Consider the following 17,983-nt stretch of genomic DNA (forward strand, 5'->3'; position numbering starts at 1 on the left):
AAGTAGAACATGAGCAATATTTTTTGCTGATTTAATTGCCTCTATGAAAAGAAAACAAAGTTAATGTGTTGTGACCAGTGACAATATCAGAACACTGGACTTGAAACATGATCTCTGTGTTCTTCCCACAGATGCTGTCAGATTTGCTGAGTTTCACCAGCAATTTCTGTTTTTGTTTCAGATCTCCAGCATCTGCAGTTCTTGTTTTATTTTTGCTGAGTTATTGTGTTTCAGCAAATGCCTTTTATAAATGCAATTAGAAGGAACTTTAGTTTCCTCTCTAATATTCACTTCACAATAAGATTGTGTCAAAGGAACCACTTGCGTCCTATCATTTCATTTTTGCCTCTTTCTGGGATGGAAAGTGCTCTTTGTCCCTGACCATCCAGTCAAATTCTCAAATTCATTGGCCATGATTTTTGTTTGATGTGGGGAGGGAGCCAGAGGGTGTAGAGCAATTTTCCAACTGGGGAACCCAGAATAATTTGTTTCCCTCAGCTTTGTCAAATTTAACTGTAGGATTCAAGCACAAAGTTTTGCTTCTGATTTCTCGGCCATAGCTACATTGATGGAAAGCTTTGGCCAGTCAGCCTTTCCACACAAGGGCACAGATAGGGAATAGAGAGGAAAAAAATTGGAAAAGCCAAAGTTTGAGGAGGGAGATCAGAAACCAGAGTGCATACAGATTGAAGGTTAGAAGGTAGATTGTGCATCGGAGAAAGATATTAAACGACAGCAAGTGTCAAATCAGAGGCCAAGGTCAGGGAAGATCACAGGCCAGAAGGCATATCGGAAGGAACTGCATGGGGTTGGATAAGGCAAGTAAGCTGGATATAGCAGGGCATACCCATATATCACCATCCCTTTGATACCAAGTTTTTCAAGATCCTAGAAGCCATAAAAAGAGCTAAAATTTAAAGTACTATTTGAGGCAGCTTCTGTGATGGCTGGTTACCTGCAACATTCTGTCGTCTTTTCAAAAAAACAGTGGATGCATTAAGAGAGGTTTGAGATCAGAAATCAGACTACTAATGTTTTTAAATTCTAGTTGACCCAACCCCACATATTTTTGGCATTTAAAACTCCCCCCTCCCCACCCATTATGTTGACAGACCTCATGACTTATCTCACTGTGGTTCAGTTCATTAGTACAGTATTGTGGGTGACACTGGTCAGCAGTGTTCCTTCATTAAAAAGTTAGAAAGTTCTCATACCTTTGTTTTTGAAATATATTGTTCACATTTGCGGGATGAGAAATATGATTTTTGTTTTGCACATTTTTCAGGTTGGTTCATCCATACGGGTTTCCCAACGAATTATCAATTGTTGCAACCTTTAGAATGAGAGAAAATACCCCTAACATGGTGTGGAATCTGTGGGAGGTAACTGACAGATATGACAATGAGCAATTCCGACTCAGACTGTACGGTGAGACCAATGCTGTTGAACTCTACAATGTGGCAGCTGTAGGAGAGGAGGTCACCACTTTTGAAAATGTGGGACAACTGTTCAACCAGGCCTGGCACAAGCTCTCACTTAGTGCCACAAAAACCCAGCTGACTCTGTTTGTTGATTGTCAGCAGGTTGGCACAGCTCCCATTCGACAATACGGATTCATTGGTACAGATGGAGTTACTGTTTTGGCAACAGGAACAAAGAGGAACGCTACACTTCCAGTAAGCAACTTTTGTACTCCATTTTTCTCATCATCTCTTTAGCCGCACTATACCTTCTCATGGGAATGTAGGAGATTGAGAGGTGACCTTATAGATGTTTATAAAATCATGAAGGGCACAGATAAGGTGCAAGTAAAGGTCTTTTCCCCAGGGTAGGAGAGTCCTAAACTAGAAGGCATAATTAAAATTAAGACCTGAGGGGCACCTTTTTCACATAGTCGGTGATTTGTGTGTGGAATGAACTGCCACAGGAATGGTAGGTGCAAGTACAGTTACAACATTTAAAAGACATTTGGATAGGTACATGAATAGGAAAGGTTTAAAGGGATATGGGCCAACTACAGGCAAATGGGACTAGTTTAGTTTGAGAAACTTGTTCAGCATGGACTAATTGGACCAAAATGTCCTTTCTGTGAGGTATGACTTTATGACTCTATAACTTAAGTATAGTCAAAATTGGACTTTTGAGGCAATTTGAGAGGCTTTTAAAATTGAGAAATTTTAAAACCTTTTAATATTTTCCAGTATTCGAGGATTATACATCAAGATAATTTGACAGTTCTATCTATGCTCAAATATTCTATAATATTCTGTTGTAAATGATTATAATTTTCCATTTTTTTTTATGAAGGGCAATTTATAGTAGATTATATCTACCCAATTTCATAGCTCATCATTAGATAACGGGAGGTGATTTGGAAGTGGTGAAGGTATTTAACTAGATTGCTAACATCAATGCTGTTAATATATTATGAGCAATAAAGCAGAAACACGGGTAACATTAATAAAGTTCCATGCTTCAAATACCAGATCAAGTTGCAAACTATGTAGATGATCATAAGTTTAATGTCACAAATTAGCTTAATTCTTGCAAGAGGAATAGTTGCCTCTTGCTTTTTGTATGTGTAGCTTCAAATTATGTTGAATCTTGGCATGGATTTTGCAGTAATACTGATTCTGAAATTCAGTTTTCTCAGTATTATGACTCTGAAATGGACATTAATTCTTGAAATCTGCACATGTTCACAATAACATGCACATTTAGAGGTTACTGTCAGTGATACTATACTCCTCTAGAGGGTGTTGTGTTGATTTGACAAGGGCTTCCACTCACACCCTATTAATCTCTCTACAAAAGGACTTGAAAAAGTCACGTTATTAAAAAAAGGTGTACCAACCCCATGAATACTCCTAAGTGCCCTCAATCGCTTGGGATGAATAATTTTCTATTTATGAAATTTCTATGCTTTTTGTTGTGATAAAACAATGCCCCATTTTCAAAATTATATTTTAAAGTATGTTTATTTTTGATTTACCTCATATCTTAATCCAGTCATAATCCTTTATTTAACATACAGAAGTTTCTATTAGAAATAAAGTTGAATGATGCTTTTCACTCCCTTGTATGTTATTTGTCAATATTTTAAAGTAACTATTTACTCCTGTTGACATCACTACTGATGCATGTCATTTTCTTGACTTAGCACCAGATTTGACCAGATTGCATTAGGAATAGGGAAATTCCTGCCACAAAGATTGCTCGACCTTTGTGGGCAGAATTCTACAATTTACAGATGATACCACTGACTGCAAAATCCAAGTCAGTATTATGCATTTGGACCAAAAAGATAAAACTGCTTATTTAACCAACGACCACACATATACTAAGTTAACCACATACTGTTAAAGTGCAGAAACTGAACAATTCATCATTATAATTTGATACTTGTGGGCCCAGTTTCAAACTCTGCACAAGCAAAAAGGATTTTGACTGAATTAAAGTCTGGTTCAACATTATTTGTGGCACAGTGGATGAATGGTTAGCACTGCTGCCTCACAGCACCAGGGACCCAGGTGATTGTCAGTGTGGCATTTGCACATTTCCCTGTATCTGTGTGGATTTCCTCTAGTTGCTCCAGTTTTCTCCCACGACCCAAGGATGTGCAGGTTAGTTGGGTTGGCCATGCTAAATTGCACCATAGTATCCAAGGATGTGCAGGATAGGTGTAATAGCTATGGTAAATGCAGGGTTATAGGGATAGGGTAGGGGCTAGGTCTAGACAGGATGCTATTTGAAGGGTCAGTGCAGCCTTGATGGGCCAAATGGCCTCTTTCTGCATTGTAGGAGTTCTATGATTCTATTCAGACTTTAATTTTTCTTGACCTAAAAAAATAAACAGATCATGTTTCAGATTGCAGTGCTGGAATTCTTATGTAATATCTCTTTGTTTTCACCTACCAAACATCTTCTATACCTCAGGTGGACATACAACAATTCACAATCTATGGAAACCCAAAAAAAGCAAGTGAAGTAACCTGCTGTGAATTGCCTGGTATTGTAAGTATGGATACTTTATTGCTTTCCTGTCAATGATGAAAAATGGCCACTTTTATTTCACTTTATCAGGATCATTTGAGTTTATACATCATCTGTCTTACCCCTATTTTGTTTCACTGAGAGTTTCATTCTTTGCATCCGCATTTCTCATTCAAGAGAGCGGATGAGAAACTTATTTTCAAATCACTGTCAACCCAGCTGTTCTTTGGTTTTCAAGAGGTGGGAAGAGAGAAGATAAGTTGAATAATACACTGCTGTCTTTGTTTTACTACCTTGGTGTTTGCTTTACCCTTTTCTTTGCAAATGAGATCAGGAGTTCAGCATGATAGACATGCTCAACTGGGTCACTCCATCAGGCACAGTGCACTGGTAATAGCAGCATAGAACTACAATTAAAACATGAAATTTGTTGCTAATAAATTCCAACCTGAACTATTTACTAAAGTCATGATTAAAGTGCACCCTGACTCCATTCATCCACCCTGAATAACTTTGTCTAGCAAAACTCTATCACTAAAATAAAACGATTAGAATGCACCCTGGATTTGGATGTGGATGCTGGAGATCTGAAACAAACAAAAACAGGAGTTGCTGGAGAAACCCAGCAAGTCTGACAGCTTCTGTGGAGAGAAAGCAGGATTAATGTTTTGAGTCCAGTGACCTTTCTTCAGAAATTATAGCACCTGGGAAGAGGTGTTATCTATGCTGAGGATCCTCTCCTCATCCTTTCACTCCCAAAACAATGATAGGGGCCCCTTGTTCCTCACCTATCACCCCACCAGCATCCATATCCAAAGAATCATAAGCTACCATCTCCACCACCTCCAGTGGATGCCACCATCAGACACACATTTCCCTCCCCTCTCTCGTCGGCTTTCCACTGGGACCATTCTCTCCTGGACACCTGGTCTACTCCTTATCTATTCCCAACAGCTCCCCACAAAGCCCATGACACCTTTCCATGCAGTTGTAGAGGATGCAACAGTTGATAATTTACCACCTCAATTTTCATCATCTGGGGCCCAGGCACACCTTCCAGTGAAGCAGCAATTTCCCCACACTTCATTCAATTTAGTCTACTGTACTTGCTGAGATGAAAGACTGACGGTTTTTGCAGGATATAGCATTGGATATCCTTCATTGTCATGTGTACTCAATTACAGGAGTACAGTGAAAAGTTTACAATGTTGCCTCACCTGGCGCCATCTTATGTACAAAGTATCAAGTTACAAATCTTAGGTACAAAAAGAGGAATAAAAAAGAAAAGCAGTTGCATTAACTTACAGTGATTCACAGTATATGTTAGAAATAAGATGTAGTTGAAAGGATAAACATTATAGTTAGATAAGCAAAATACAGATAAACATTTATATATATATATATATATTATAATATATGCTCAGTTGGTAAAAATAACCCAGAGCATCCAATTATCTGCCACTTCAACACACCACCGTGTTCCCATGCCAACGTTTCTGTTCCAGACCTGCTGCAGTGCACCAGCGAGGCTCAACGCAGACTGGAGGAATGACACCTCATCCTCTGCTTGGGAATCTTACTCTCTTTCAGGATTCAACATCGAGTTTAACAATTTTAGAACATGAGTTCATGTTTCCATATTCATTACCGACCCCTGCACCTGTCATGAAACAGGTTGCTTTCAGCACAACCAACCCATTTCTTTACTACTCAGAGTCCCCATTATCACCTATCTAGTTTCCCTATTTCTCCGGTTTATTATCACTAATCTCTTTTCTCTTTCTCTCTCTTCTCTGATTGCTGTCATCCCCTCACTCCATTTCTCCCTCATTATCAGCATTATTACCCCTTTTCCGAGCCATTTCTAGTTATGAGAAAGGGTCACTGGACTCAAAACGTTAATTCTGTTTTTTCTTCAGTGATGCTATCTGATCTCCAGTAACTTCTGTTTTACTTTGTTAAAAATCTATAGTTCTTGGATTAACTTGCTAATTGGTCTAGTATGAACTGAATTAATAACTGATTTCATAATCATGCAGCCCCTTGGTAAAATTGATCAAAACAAAACAAAATTGAATTTCCCATTCCCTGCAGGGGAGAAGCTTGGGTCTTGCATTGGGTGTATTGAACTTGTTATAACAAGGATGTGCCAATAGAAATGGAAGTGAAGTTAAGGTAGGCTGGTCAAGTTGCAATGACAGACAGTCAGGAAACATTTCATAACATTCAACTGTATTTCATTCAGTGAGAAAGAAATCCTCTCGGAGAAGAATACACCCTCTGTAGTGAACTATGAAAGTTCACGATAATATCGAATTGATAGAAAACCAAACAATTATGCAAAGAATATTGCAAGGTCAGAAAGTTGGATGGACGATGAATCCAGCAAAGCTGGAAGGAAGAAAGGATATTATTATATTGTAGGGGGGTCATAAATGACTTACCAACATGTTGCCGGTACTAGAGGCTTTGAATTATAAGGACAGGCTGTTTAGGCTTGGACTTATTTCACTGGAGTGTAGGAGGTTGAGGGGTGACCTTATATAAGTTTATAAGGTCATGAGGGATATGTATAAGGTGGATAGCAAGGGTCTTTTCCCTAACATGGGAAAATTCAAAACTGGGGGACATATTTTTAAGGTGAAAGGAGAAAGATTTAGAGGGATCTGAGGGGCAACGTTTTCACACAGAGGGTTATTCTTATGTGAAATGAATTGCCAGAGGAAGTGGTATATGCAGGCACAGTCACATCATTTAAAAGACATTTGGATAGGTACTTGAATAAGAGGTTTAGAGGGATATGGGCCAAATGCAGGCATGTAGGACTAAAACCAGTGTTTTTGTGGAAGAGATTTCCACACTTGTACTGTATTTTGCATGAAGTATTTTCTGATTTCTCTTCTGAATAATATTTTTAAAGTTGGTGTGCCATATCACTCCGCAATTAAATCTTATAGTTTTCTGTTTCAAAAAGAACTGGTCCAATTGTTTGTGAATATTTGCAAACTGAAGGTGACTACATTGTAATTGTTTTAATATTTTGATTAATTCTAGTGTGAAAAGCAAAGCAGTGATGACACCTCAATAGGATGTCCCTGCAGACCTACAAAACCTGGATTCCTTGGATTCTCTGGTCCAAATGTAAGATTTTTCCACCTTCTCTGGAAAATTTCCAGGGAATAACTTCTTTATACTTCCTTTTATCAGAGGTTTGCATGTATTTAAAAGTAATGATGTAAACATCACTGTTACAGGGTTATCCAGGTGACAAAGGCAGGTCTGGATTTCCTGGATCTCAGGGTAGAAAGGTATGTAGGGGCATTTTGGAAAGGCCTACACTTGTTTTCATACTTGGACTTCGCATCCACTTAGGTATTTCTCTTAAAAAACAAAACTGTTCTATCTAAATGAATCATCTATGCGCATTTGCTTGAAAAGATTGGTGACCTACTAACTGAGGTAATAAATTGTTTCACTTACCAAGGGTTGAATTAAATCTGTATTGTTTTGTGGTGTCAAATATATGCCTTATGCTGTTAGATTCCTAGATTAGCATAGATATCATCAAAGCTAGAGGTTCAGATGTCGAACAATGTGATAGTACAAATCACTGTTCTATCATTTCCCACATAACGTGGAGATGACGATGTTGGAGTGGGGTGGACAAAGTTTAAAAATCACCCAAAATCAGGTTATAGTCCAACAGGCTTATTTGAAAGTACAAGTTTTCAGAGCACTGCTCCTTCATCAGGTAGGCAGGATCATAGGACACAGAATTTATTGTAGAAGATCAGACTGTCATACAACTGATGCAATGTATTAAACAAACCTAGATTACTGTTAAGTCTTTAATTACTTAGAATAGGCCGCAGGTTTTGATTGATTAATATGTTAATCCCAGAACTTCTTTCAAGTCACGGTCCTGAGATAACTTGAGGTTTTATTTTAGAAAAAATGACATCTCAGCTCAGACAATATATTAAAGGTATGAGGTTAGAGTCTATCTGTATCCCAACCTTGAGTCAGACTGGTTCTATTTTCAAAGTAGGAATTTATAAAATGTCATATGGACTGATTACCTACAGATTGTGTACTTTTTGAACAAAATAGAATGTATCTGCAGATACAAATCTGCAAATGCAAATTCACCCCATAGACTTTTGCACGTGTATGTGTGTATGCATGTATGTATGTGAAGGAGCATGACAGAGTGTGTGTGCGAGTGTGACACAGTATGTTCCTGTGTGAGGGTGTATGTGCAAGTGTGGGGGGCTGTGTGTGTCTCAGTGAGAACATGTGTATGAGAGAGGGTGTGTGTGAGTGTGATCATGTGTGAAAGTGTACAATAGTGTGACATGAACCAAGATCTTGGTTGCGGCTGTCCGCATGGGTACCAATCATGGCTATCAGCTTCTGCTCAGTGATTCTGTGTTGAATTTGCATTTGCAGATTTATATTTGCAGAGACATTCTATTTGTTCAAAAAGCTAACCAGTCCACCTTGTCGAATGCCTTATTAAAGTCTCTTTAGATCATGTGCACTACTCTGCCGTCATCAGTCCTCTTCATTACTTCTTCAAAAGTTCGATCAAGTTAGTGAGACATGATTTCCCATGCACAAAGCCATGTTGACTGACCCTTATCAGTCCTTGTCTTTCCAAATACGTGTTAATCCTGTCTTTCAGAATCCCCTCCAACAACTTGCCCACCATTGATGTCAGGCTCACTGGTGCATAGTTCCCTGGCTTTTTCTTACCATCTTTCTTAAATAGTGACACCATGTTACCCAACCTCCAGTCTTCCAGCACCTCACCTGTGGCTATCGATGACACAAATATCTCAGCAAGGAGCCCAGCAATCACTTCTCTTGCTTCTCACAAAGTTCTCGGGTATACCTGATCAGGTCACGGGAATTTATCCACCTTTTGCATTTTAAGACATTTAGCACCACCTCCTCTGTATGATGGACATTTCTCAAGATAATCAGGAATAATCCTTCCAAGTTTATTTTCTACCGCTTACAAAAAATTGTGGCTGTACATGTTTCTAATAAATGTAACAATTCAATGATTTGTATGTGTTGTAGGGTTATCAAGGTTTTAAAGGGGTGCAGGGAAGACGAGGTGATCCAGGAGCAAGGGTAAGTATTAAGTGTAATATGTGATAAGTACATTTCATGTCCTGACGAACTGACACTTTCTATCCGGAGATTGATTTTTTTAATTTTAAAAACAGCTTGTTTTCTTTGTCTTTGATGGGTAACCTGAATGAATTTGTACTTTTAATGAGTGTTGAGTACTTGTCCTCTTAATATCCACGGTTCGTTTTTTGAAGAAGGTATGCTTGTAGCCCAGTGAATAAACGATCTATTGTACTATTGAAGCCATAAAGCAGGAGTAACCCAGACTTGACTACTGTTTGTAAGTTGATCTCGTAAGTCTGTGACATGGTGGTTCAGAGACCTTTGACCTCAGAGGAAATGGGTTTTTCACTGTTATTGAAAGACCAACCTTGTCCCACTGTAAAGATATTCATGTGTGGATACCAAACTGTGACTGGATTGGACTTTATTGGAATAGTCTCTCAGATTCAACAAATAAAATCTGAAAGTAATAATGGATATGATGGATACATAATGTACAATATCAATACTCAGACAAATGTTAGACGTCAATTGTTCAATATTGAATTTATGCTGCAGACAAATTGTGAGTACAGACATTGTTAGTGGAACCTTGAGTGATGCAAAATGCATTTTAATCAGTGCACAGACTCTGATACATGCATGTACTTATTGTTTACAATAATTTTGATTTTATTAGTATATTTTTTAATATGCGTAGTGGATTGAGCAGTTACTTAGTTTTCCTTAACAATAAGTTAGTATTAATGGTGAAGATTTTTGTTTCTAAAATTAAACCAAATAAAATGTAAATATTAAAAGAAAAAAGAGAAACAGGAAGATTTGGATAAATAAATGATGAATACTTTAACAGTGACAAAGAAAGTATATGTAACATGGTCATTTATGATTAACTTATGTATTTACAGATTAAAAGGATGAACATCATCTTTGTTGGTGAAACTGTGGTTCTGAGATGTGGCTTTTACATATTACAAATGGGTTCTAAGATTTTATGTCTTTCAGGGTGAAGAAGGTGAAGAGGGTTCTCATGGAGATCCAGGTTACTCAGGAGCTATGGTATGTGAGAATCACTTCATTCAAAAAGACAATAAAAATATTGAAGAATGTTTTCCTTATATCATGTGAACTGTTAAGGTTAAACTGTTTTTGTATTTTAGGGTATTCCTGGTCCCCCTGGAGAGAAAGGCGTGCTTGGTGCAAAAGGGAAAAAGGTACTGAGAAAATACTTTTCGTAAGATAGACCACAGATTATGCTTGCCAACGTATGCAAAACTTTGCCTAAGCATAACTGATTGGCCTTCAGTGCAGTATTGGAGAATGAGTTCTCACTATATTCAAAGTAGCTAGTATTGTTCTACAATTAAAAATGTGCTCACTGGGAACTGTCCCTGCCTTTTCTTCCAATCCCACACCTAATCCACCTTTCCTCACAACACCCAACCAGAGAACCCCCCCTCCAACAAATCACTTTCTAGAATACCAGGTCCTCTGTGTTCAGGAGTACTTATCCACCAGCAACCATAGCTGTCTCCTACTGTGCTAAATGCCCCCAAAGTTCAAACTATGGGGGAGGGCATGAGATTCTGCCAGTGACAGAAACTCCTATCACCAACTCTCTTGTTATTGATCTTTGCTGTCTTCTACTCTATCTCAGATATTTCCTTTTTTTCTTTATTCCACCCACCCTTCACCTTCCACTTGCTTAATATCTATCACTTTAATACAGTAAAATGCACCAAGTACTTCATAAATTTTCTTTGAAAGACTAATCAATCTTTTAGGTGAAAATTTCATCAACTATTTTGTTCACTTCAGAAACATTTACAGCTTTGAAGGCCATTTGGCTCATTGTGTCTGTATCCCTCCTCCCTCACCTCTATCCAAGGCCCTAAAGGAGCCTTCCACATCCATCAAAGTTTCACCTGCACATCCACTAATATCATTTATTGTATCCATTGCTCCCGATGTGGTCTCCTCTACACTGGGGAGACTGGGCGCCTCCTAGCAGAGCGCTTTAGGGAACATCTCCGAGACACCCGCACCAATCAACCAAACCGCCCCGTGGCCCAACATTTCAACTCCCCCTCCCACTCTGCCGAGGACATGGAGGTCCTGGGCCTCCTTCACCGCCGCTCCCTCACCACCAGATGCCTGGAGGAAGAACGCCTCATCTTCTGCCTCGGAACACTTCAACCCCAGGGCATCAATGTGGACTTCAACAGCTTCCTCATTTTCCCCTTCCCCCACCTCATCCTAGTTTCAAACTTCCAACTCAGTAACTGTCTCCTTGACTTGTCCGGACTTGTCCTACCTGCCTATCTTCTTTTCCACCTATCCACTCCACCCTCTCCTCCTTGACCTATCACCTTCATCTCCTCCCCCACTCACCCATTGTACTCTATGCTACTCTCTCCCCACCCCCACCCTCCTCTAGCTTATCTCTCCATGCTTCAGGCTCACTGCCTTTATTCCTGATGAAGGGCTTTTGCCCGAAACGTCGATTTCGCTGCTCGTTGGATGCTGCCTGAACTGCTGTGCTCATCCAGCACCACTAATCCAGTATTTGGTTTTCAGCATCTGCAGTCATTTTTTTTACTCAGCTGCAAATGACCTATCCTGCCTTGTTCCACATTCCTGCTGTCGGTTTGTAACTATGGAGCTTACAGCCTTTCAAGTGCGCGTCCAACTACGTAATGATGATTTCTCCATCACCATCATTTCAAGTTGTGAATTTTTGATGCACGCCACCCTCTGGGTGAACAATTTTTCAACTCTTCTCTAATTGATCTGGCAATTGCTTGAAATCTATGTTCTTCGGTTATTGACCTCTGTGCTAGGGGAATTTTAGGTCCTTCCTATCTGGCCTACTGAAACCCCACATAAGTTTGTGCACCTCAATTAGATGTCCCCTCAGCCTTCTACATTCCAAAGACAATAACCCAACCTCTCCAAACTTTACTCATCATGAAACCTGACAATATACTTATAAATCATCTCAGAATTCTCTCCGATTTGTTTGGACTGAACTAGCACTCTAGCATTGGCAAAAACTGATACTTTAAGCAAACAAATGCTGGCGTTCTGAAATGAAAACTAATGCCCATGACCAACTCTTGTGTTATTTGGTCTTTCCTGACTTCCATTTTATAAATGTTTATTTCCTTCTGTTTTTTCACCCCACCTTTCTCCTTTCACTTGCTTAAGACGTATAACGCTTCTTATGTTTTCAAATTTTGATGAAAGGTATTGACTTAAACCACTACATTTTCTTTTGCTACAGAATATGGCTGACCTGAGTACTTCTAACATTTTCTGTTAGTGTTATATACAATTCTAGATTAACCTTTTCATTTTTATGTTCTGTACCTTGGTTAATAAAGGAATGTATCACATACATCTTCTTAACCACTTGCTATTTTCCAGATTTCATAGAATCCACAATGTGTGGAAGCACATCCATTTGGCCCATCAAGTCCACACAAACTCTCCAAAGAGGGTCTACTCCATTCCTGTGGCCTTGCATTTCCAATGGCCAATCCATCTAACCTGCACAGCTTTGGACTTTGGCATTGAAAAAAACTGCTTGACTTTGGCACATAGAGGGACACGGGGACAATACACAAACATTTGTGCATGGGTGGAATCGAACCCTGCTGCCCAGCATTGTGAGGCATCAGCGCTAACTGCTGAGCCAACAAGCTGCCCCAGCAGTCAATGAATACTCTAAGATTCCTCTATTTTCCTATACTTCAGTGTTCAGTTGCCACTTTTTTACTGACCTGACAAGTTGATTGATATCTTCCAGCATCCAGAGCTTTCATCCTCATTATCAGCCACACAGTTCATTTTTATTTCATCTGTATTCTTCTTCTATATTCCCTCCTGCATTAAAGCAGTTTGCTCAGCTGGCTGGATGGCTGGTTTGTGATACAGAGTGATGTCAACAGTGCGGGTTCAATTCCTGCACTAGCTGAGGTGACCATGAAGAATTGTCCTTCTCGATGTCTCCCCTCGCCTAAGGCCTATTGAACCTCAGGTTAAACTACCAGCAATCATATCTCACTCTCCAAAGAGAGAGCAGTCTGATAGGAATACAGTGATTTTACTTTTACTGTATTATCTAGGAGCAGATTTGTTCATTTCTTTCAACAATAGCTGAATAGTTTAATCCTGTATGATATTTTGAGAGTTTAGCACTGGAGTGTAAAATTTCTAGATGAGATGCTTATTGTAAAACTGCTTGACCTTTCCCTCTGTGACTTTTGATAAGGAGATCTGACCCACCTCTGCATTTTATGATTTAGCAAACAGTTGAAAATTATCTCCGATGTTGTGTTGATCTCTGGAGAAGTTTATTTTGTGAAACTTATATATTGATTGTGTGAAATTAGTAACACATAGTGAGATGATGCTTTCATTGACTGCACTTTGTAGGGCGCTGCTGGATATTCAGGGCCACAAGGAGAACCAGGACCCAAGGGTGAAATTGTAAGTGCCTCAATGTTTGTTATTGTCAAATTATGCTCAATTCTAATTAATATCAATTTGTATTAATAAAATGAGAGCAGCAATATTTAATAAACAGGAAATGATTTTTAAAATTTATTTTAAGGGAGATACTGGAGAATCTGGTGAAGAAGGCAGTGCTGGGTCCCCTGGCGAAGTGGTAAGTATTGTTCTAAAGGACAATCGGTTCCACACAAATGGATGTTTCATTCAGGAATTCCAAGTTAACAACTCCATTGTGTCAAATCAAATAGCAGCTTGTGCCATTATTTGAGAGAGACTGGAATTAATTTCTAATTTAATTGTATTTATTGTTTGCAAAAGGGTGCTCCAGGAAACTCAGGACCTCCAGGGCCCCCAGGAATCAAGGGATTAAAGGTGATTTCCAAGAAATTCTTGTCTTTTATTTTTGAACAGAATCAGAAGATAAAATGTATAGACAAACTACATCTAGAAATAAAGTAGGCCAGGTGAGTAGAAGATGATCACAAAAAGGTATGAGGTGCCGTTGATAGTATCAAGGGCTATTGCAGGCTGCAGCGTGACATAGACAGGATGCAGAGCTGGGCTGAGAAATGGCAAATGGAGTTCAAGTAGAATAAATGCAAAGTGATGCATTTTGGAAGGTCAAACTCGAATGTTGAATATAGGATTAAAGATAGGATTCTTGGCAGTGTGGAGGAACAGAGGGATCTTGGTGTTCAAGTACATAGTTCCTCAAAGTTGCCACCCAAGTGGATAGGGTTGTTGAGAAAATATATGGTGTTTTGGCTTTCATTAACAGGGGGATCGAGTTTAAGAGCCTTGAGGTCTTGCTACAGCTCTATAAGTCCCTGGTGAGACCACACTTAGAATATTGTGTCCAGTTCTGGTCGCCCTACTATAGGAAAGATACAGAGGCTTTGGAGAGAGTGCAAAGAAGGTTTACCAGGATGCTGCCTGGACTGGAGGGCTTGCCTTATGAAGAGAGGTTGATTAAGCTCGGACTTTTCTCTCTGGAGAGAATGAGGAAGAGAGGTGACCTGATCGAGGTATACAAGATAGTGAGAGGAATGGATAGAGTCAATACCCATAGACTTTTTCCCAGGGCAGGATTGACTGGTATGAAGGGTCATAGTTTTAAGATATTAGGAGAAAGGTATAGAGGGGATGTCAGAGGAAGGTTCTTTACGCAGAGAGTTGTGAATGCATGGAATGCGTTGCCAGCAGCGGTGGTGGAAGCAGAGTCATTAGGGACATTAAAGCGACTGCTGGACATGCACTTGGACAGCAATGAGTTGAGGGGTGCGTAGGTTAGGTTATTATATTTTACGTTAGGATTAATCCTCAGCACAACATCGTGGGCCAAAGGGCCTGTTCTGTGTTGTACTTTTCTATGTTCTAAATATGAATATATAAAACATGACTTTGCAAATGTCTTAGAAAGCAAAATGTACTTTTTGCTAGGCAAGATGGTGGAAGCAATATTATTAGGAATGTTCAAAATGTTGCTGACTTGGACAGTCAGGTTATTTGATAGCATGACAGTTGGGTTAGTGTGAGAATGAGGTAGTACATCATTGAATATGATAAATTTAGGTTGCTATGTAACTGGGAACAGTGAAAATTGGGGAGGTTATGGGGTTAGAAATGATAAATGTTATGTTACAATGTTAGTTGAAACAATGATAATTAATGTAGTTTATTGCTGGATAGCATGGAAATTATGTAGCTGGATGCCATGATAGGTAAGATGATGTACAACTGGATAATATGAGAGTTAGGGGAGTTTTTGCTGGACAGACTGAAAATTTGTGTGCTACAAGGAATGCGTTCAATGTGCCAAATAACTTTTGTTGTCCTTGACTTCATTTTCTATTTCTCTGAATTATTAACATAATTTTGTATCTCTGAATGTAACAGGGATTTCCTGGTTATCCTGGATTCTCGGGAGATATTGGGGAACCAGGAGATTTGGTAAACTCTTGCAATTCCACACTTTATATTCACGTGCAAACTTACTCGAGTATGTGAATTATTTTAAGATTATCAGAGATCTGCACACCATTAGCAGTCAATCAGTTTCTTTGTTGCAGTTGTACTGCTTTAAAAATAGTGATTCTTTCACCAAAGCCTTTATTAGAATCAGAAATTATGACTCTGGAAAAAGTCACTTAAAACTGTTCATGTATAAAAACAACATAGAATTACAAATTTCATTAAGAGTTTGATCTTGAGGCTGTTTACAGTCATAGAATAGCTTATAAGGATCAGTTTATTTCTGAGTTGAAAGAGTAGTTTTTCATTTGTGGCTCAATAATTATTCATAAATAATTACCCCTAGCTACAACTCATTCAGTACTCGTAATGTGTTCCAGTAAGAGGATGCGCTGTACAAAACAATACGAAATGAAAATAACTTTCCTTTAAGAAAATATGGGGTGGGTTATTCTCTTGATGTAAGATGTTTAGATTTTTCCATGAACCATACAATATGCTGGTGCAGCAAGTAAATGGAAGGCAAATGCATTATTTGGGCTTTATTGCAAAGGGGGTTGGATATAAAAATAGAGAAGTCATTGTACAGATATACAGGCACTGATGAGACCATACCCAGACTATTGCATATAGTTTAATTCTCCTTATTTTAGGAAGGATACACTTGCTTTGTAAGCAGTTCGGCAGAGTTCACTCATTCCTGAGACTAAAGGGTTGACTTATGTGGAATGGTTAGAATGGAATATCCTTTATTGTCACATGAACTTCACTGCAGAAGTACAGTGAAAAGCTTTTACAATGGCTGCTTCTGAAGGCACCATCTTAGGTACAAATCTTGGATACAAAGAGGAATAAAAGGAAAAGTAATAGCAGTCAGTAGTGTCTGAAAAATAAGTTAGAAATAAGGTAGTTAAAGGGTTGACATTACAGTCTGGTAAAGAGTTTCAAATAGCAGCAGCTCAGCACATGGTCGGTCTGACTGCCTGCACCAGGCCCCAGTCCACCTCTCTCCCGCTCTGCTCCAGCCTCCAGATTAAGCAGGTTGGACCTATTCTGAATTTACCAAAATTGTACTAAAGCAAAAATGCATTATTAAACATCCTTTAAATGGAGGGTAACTGAATTTGTTTGAAATCTACCTGTTATACTTTCAGCATCTGACATCGAAGAAAACCGTTTCCTAACTACCAATCTGATGAAGTTTTTTAGATTTCAAGTTCCTGAGCAGCATTTTAACTGCTCCTCTTAAAGCCTGTGTGTGTTGTGCAAGTCCATTGAAGTTCACATGTGTTGAAACAATTATAGCGGAAGTTATAGACTGTTATAATCCTCTTCATCAATAGAATTAATACTGATGTATTCGTTTAAACCAAATAGCACAGAAAGTAACTGTTGCTATTAAATTAATTTGGTATTAAACAATTATCCTTGATATTTTGCCACACGTGACTAATTCCACAATCTTATCCACACCTCCCCTGCCATCTTCATCCCATTCTTGCCATCCTCTTGCCTCCCATCAGTACCCACCATCCCTGTTGGAATCAGTCTCTCTTGTCAGGGTGGCTTTATTATTGGGGGCCTTTTACCTTCTGCTGTTTTGTTCTCCATCAATCTCTCTCCTGTTCTACTTCACCTATGCTCCTACCATCGCTAATGGTTGGCATCCACATAAAGTCTCTGGCTCTACCATCCATGGACTTGTGCACCCCTGTACCCACCAAGTAAGCTCACTTTCAAAGACACACTCCTAAAACTGACCAATTAAAACAGTATATGGAAAAAAAAGTCTTATTATTGTAAATTTTGTTTTCTTTTTAATTTATTTTCATTGTCAAAATCCATTAAGTAGTTATCATAGAATCCCTACAGTGTGGAAGCAGGCCATTTGCCCCAGCAAGTCCATACCAACCCTCCAAACAATGTCCCACCCTATCCCTGTAACCATGCATTTCCCATGGCTAATCCACCTAGACTACACATCCCTGAACACTCTGGACAATTTAAAGCTCCCCACACAGACATGAGGAGAACATGCAAACTGCACACAGACAGTCGCCCATGGGTGGAATTGAACCCAGGTCCTTGGCAGTGTGAGGCAGCACTGCTAGCCACTGAGCCACCATGCTGTCTCTAACATGTGATTGTTTTAAGTATCTCAATGAGCAGAGTAGTAAAGGAATTGGAATTATATGGCAAGGTGACATACTTTTGAAAACAAAAAGCCATGAATTAAAGAGGAAATTAGGCTAAACCACTTCTTAGAGTTTACTAGAGAACATTTGCAGAGATATGAAGAAAGAGCAGGGGTGTGGAATGAATTAGATGGCTCTGCCAAAGAGCAAGTGATGCATGATGGACA

The 17,983-nt window shown here is 39.1% G+C and overlaps 1 protein-coding gene across 3 annotated transcripts in view; it reads left to right on the plus strand.

The window, feature by feature from the left end:
• Nucleotides 1-17,983, plus strand: part of LOC140477246 (uncharacterized) — an 82,086-nt gene that overhangs the window by 20,272 nt on the left and 43,831 nt on the right. For all 3 annotated transcript variants that reach the window (XM_072570808.1, XM_072570810.1, XM_072570811.1), the window contains 11 exons: nucleotides 1,286-1,676; nucleotides 3,937-4,014; nucleotides 7,048-7,134; nucleotides 7,248-7,301; nucleotides 9,079-9,132; nucleotides 10,141-10,194; nucleotides 10,296-10,349; nucleotides 13,573-13,626; nucleotides 13,751-13,804; nucleotides 13,969-14,022; nucleotides 15,547-15,600. In XM_072570808.1, coding sequence (XP_072426909.1) covers nucleotides 1,286-1,676; nucleotides 3,937-4,014; nucleotides 7,048-7,134; nucleotides 7,248-7,301; nucleotides 9,079-9,132; nucleotides 10,141-10,194; nucleotides 10,296-10,349; nucleotides 13,573-13,626; nucleotides 13,751-13,804; nucleotides 13,969-14,022; nucleotides 15,547-15,600 — 988 coding nt within the window. The remainder of the gene's footprint in view (nucleotides 1-1,285; nucleotides 1,677-3,936; nucleotides 4,015-7,047; nucleotides 7,135-7,247; nucleotides 7,302-9,078; nucleotides 9,133-10,140; nucleotides 10,195-10,295; nucleotides 10,350-13,572; nucleotides 13,627-13,750; nucleotides 13,805-13,968; nucleotides 14,023-15,546; nucleotides 15,601-17,983) is intronic.

This window comes from Chiloscyllium punctatum, chromosome 5 (genome assembly GCF_047496795.1).
Source record: "Chiloscyllium punctatum isolate Juve2018m chromosome 5, sChiPun1.3, whole genome shotgun sequence".
NCBI lineage: Eukaryota > Metazoa > Chordata > Chondrichthyes > Orectolobiformes > Hemiscylliidae > Chiloscyllium > Chiloscyllium punctatum.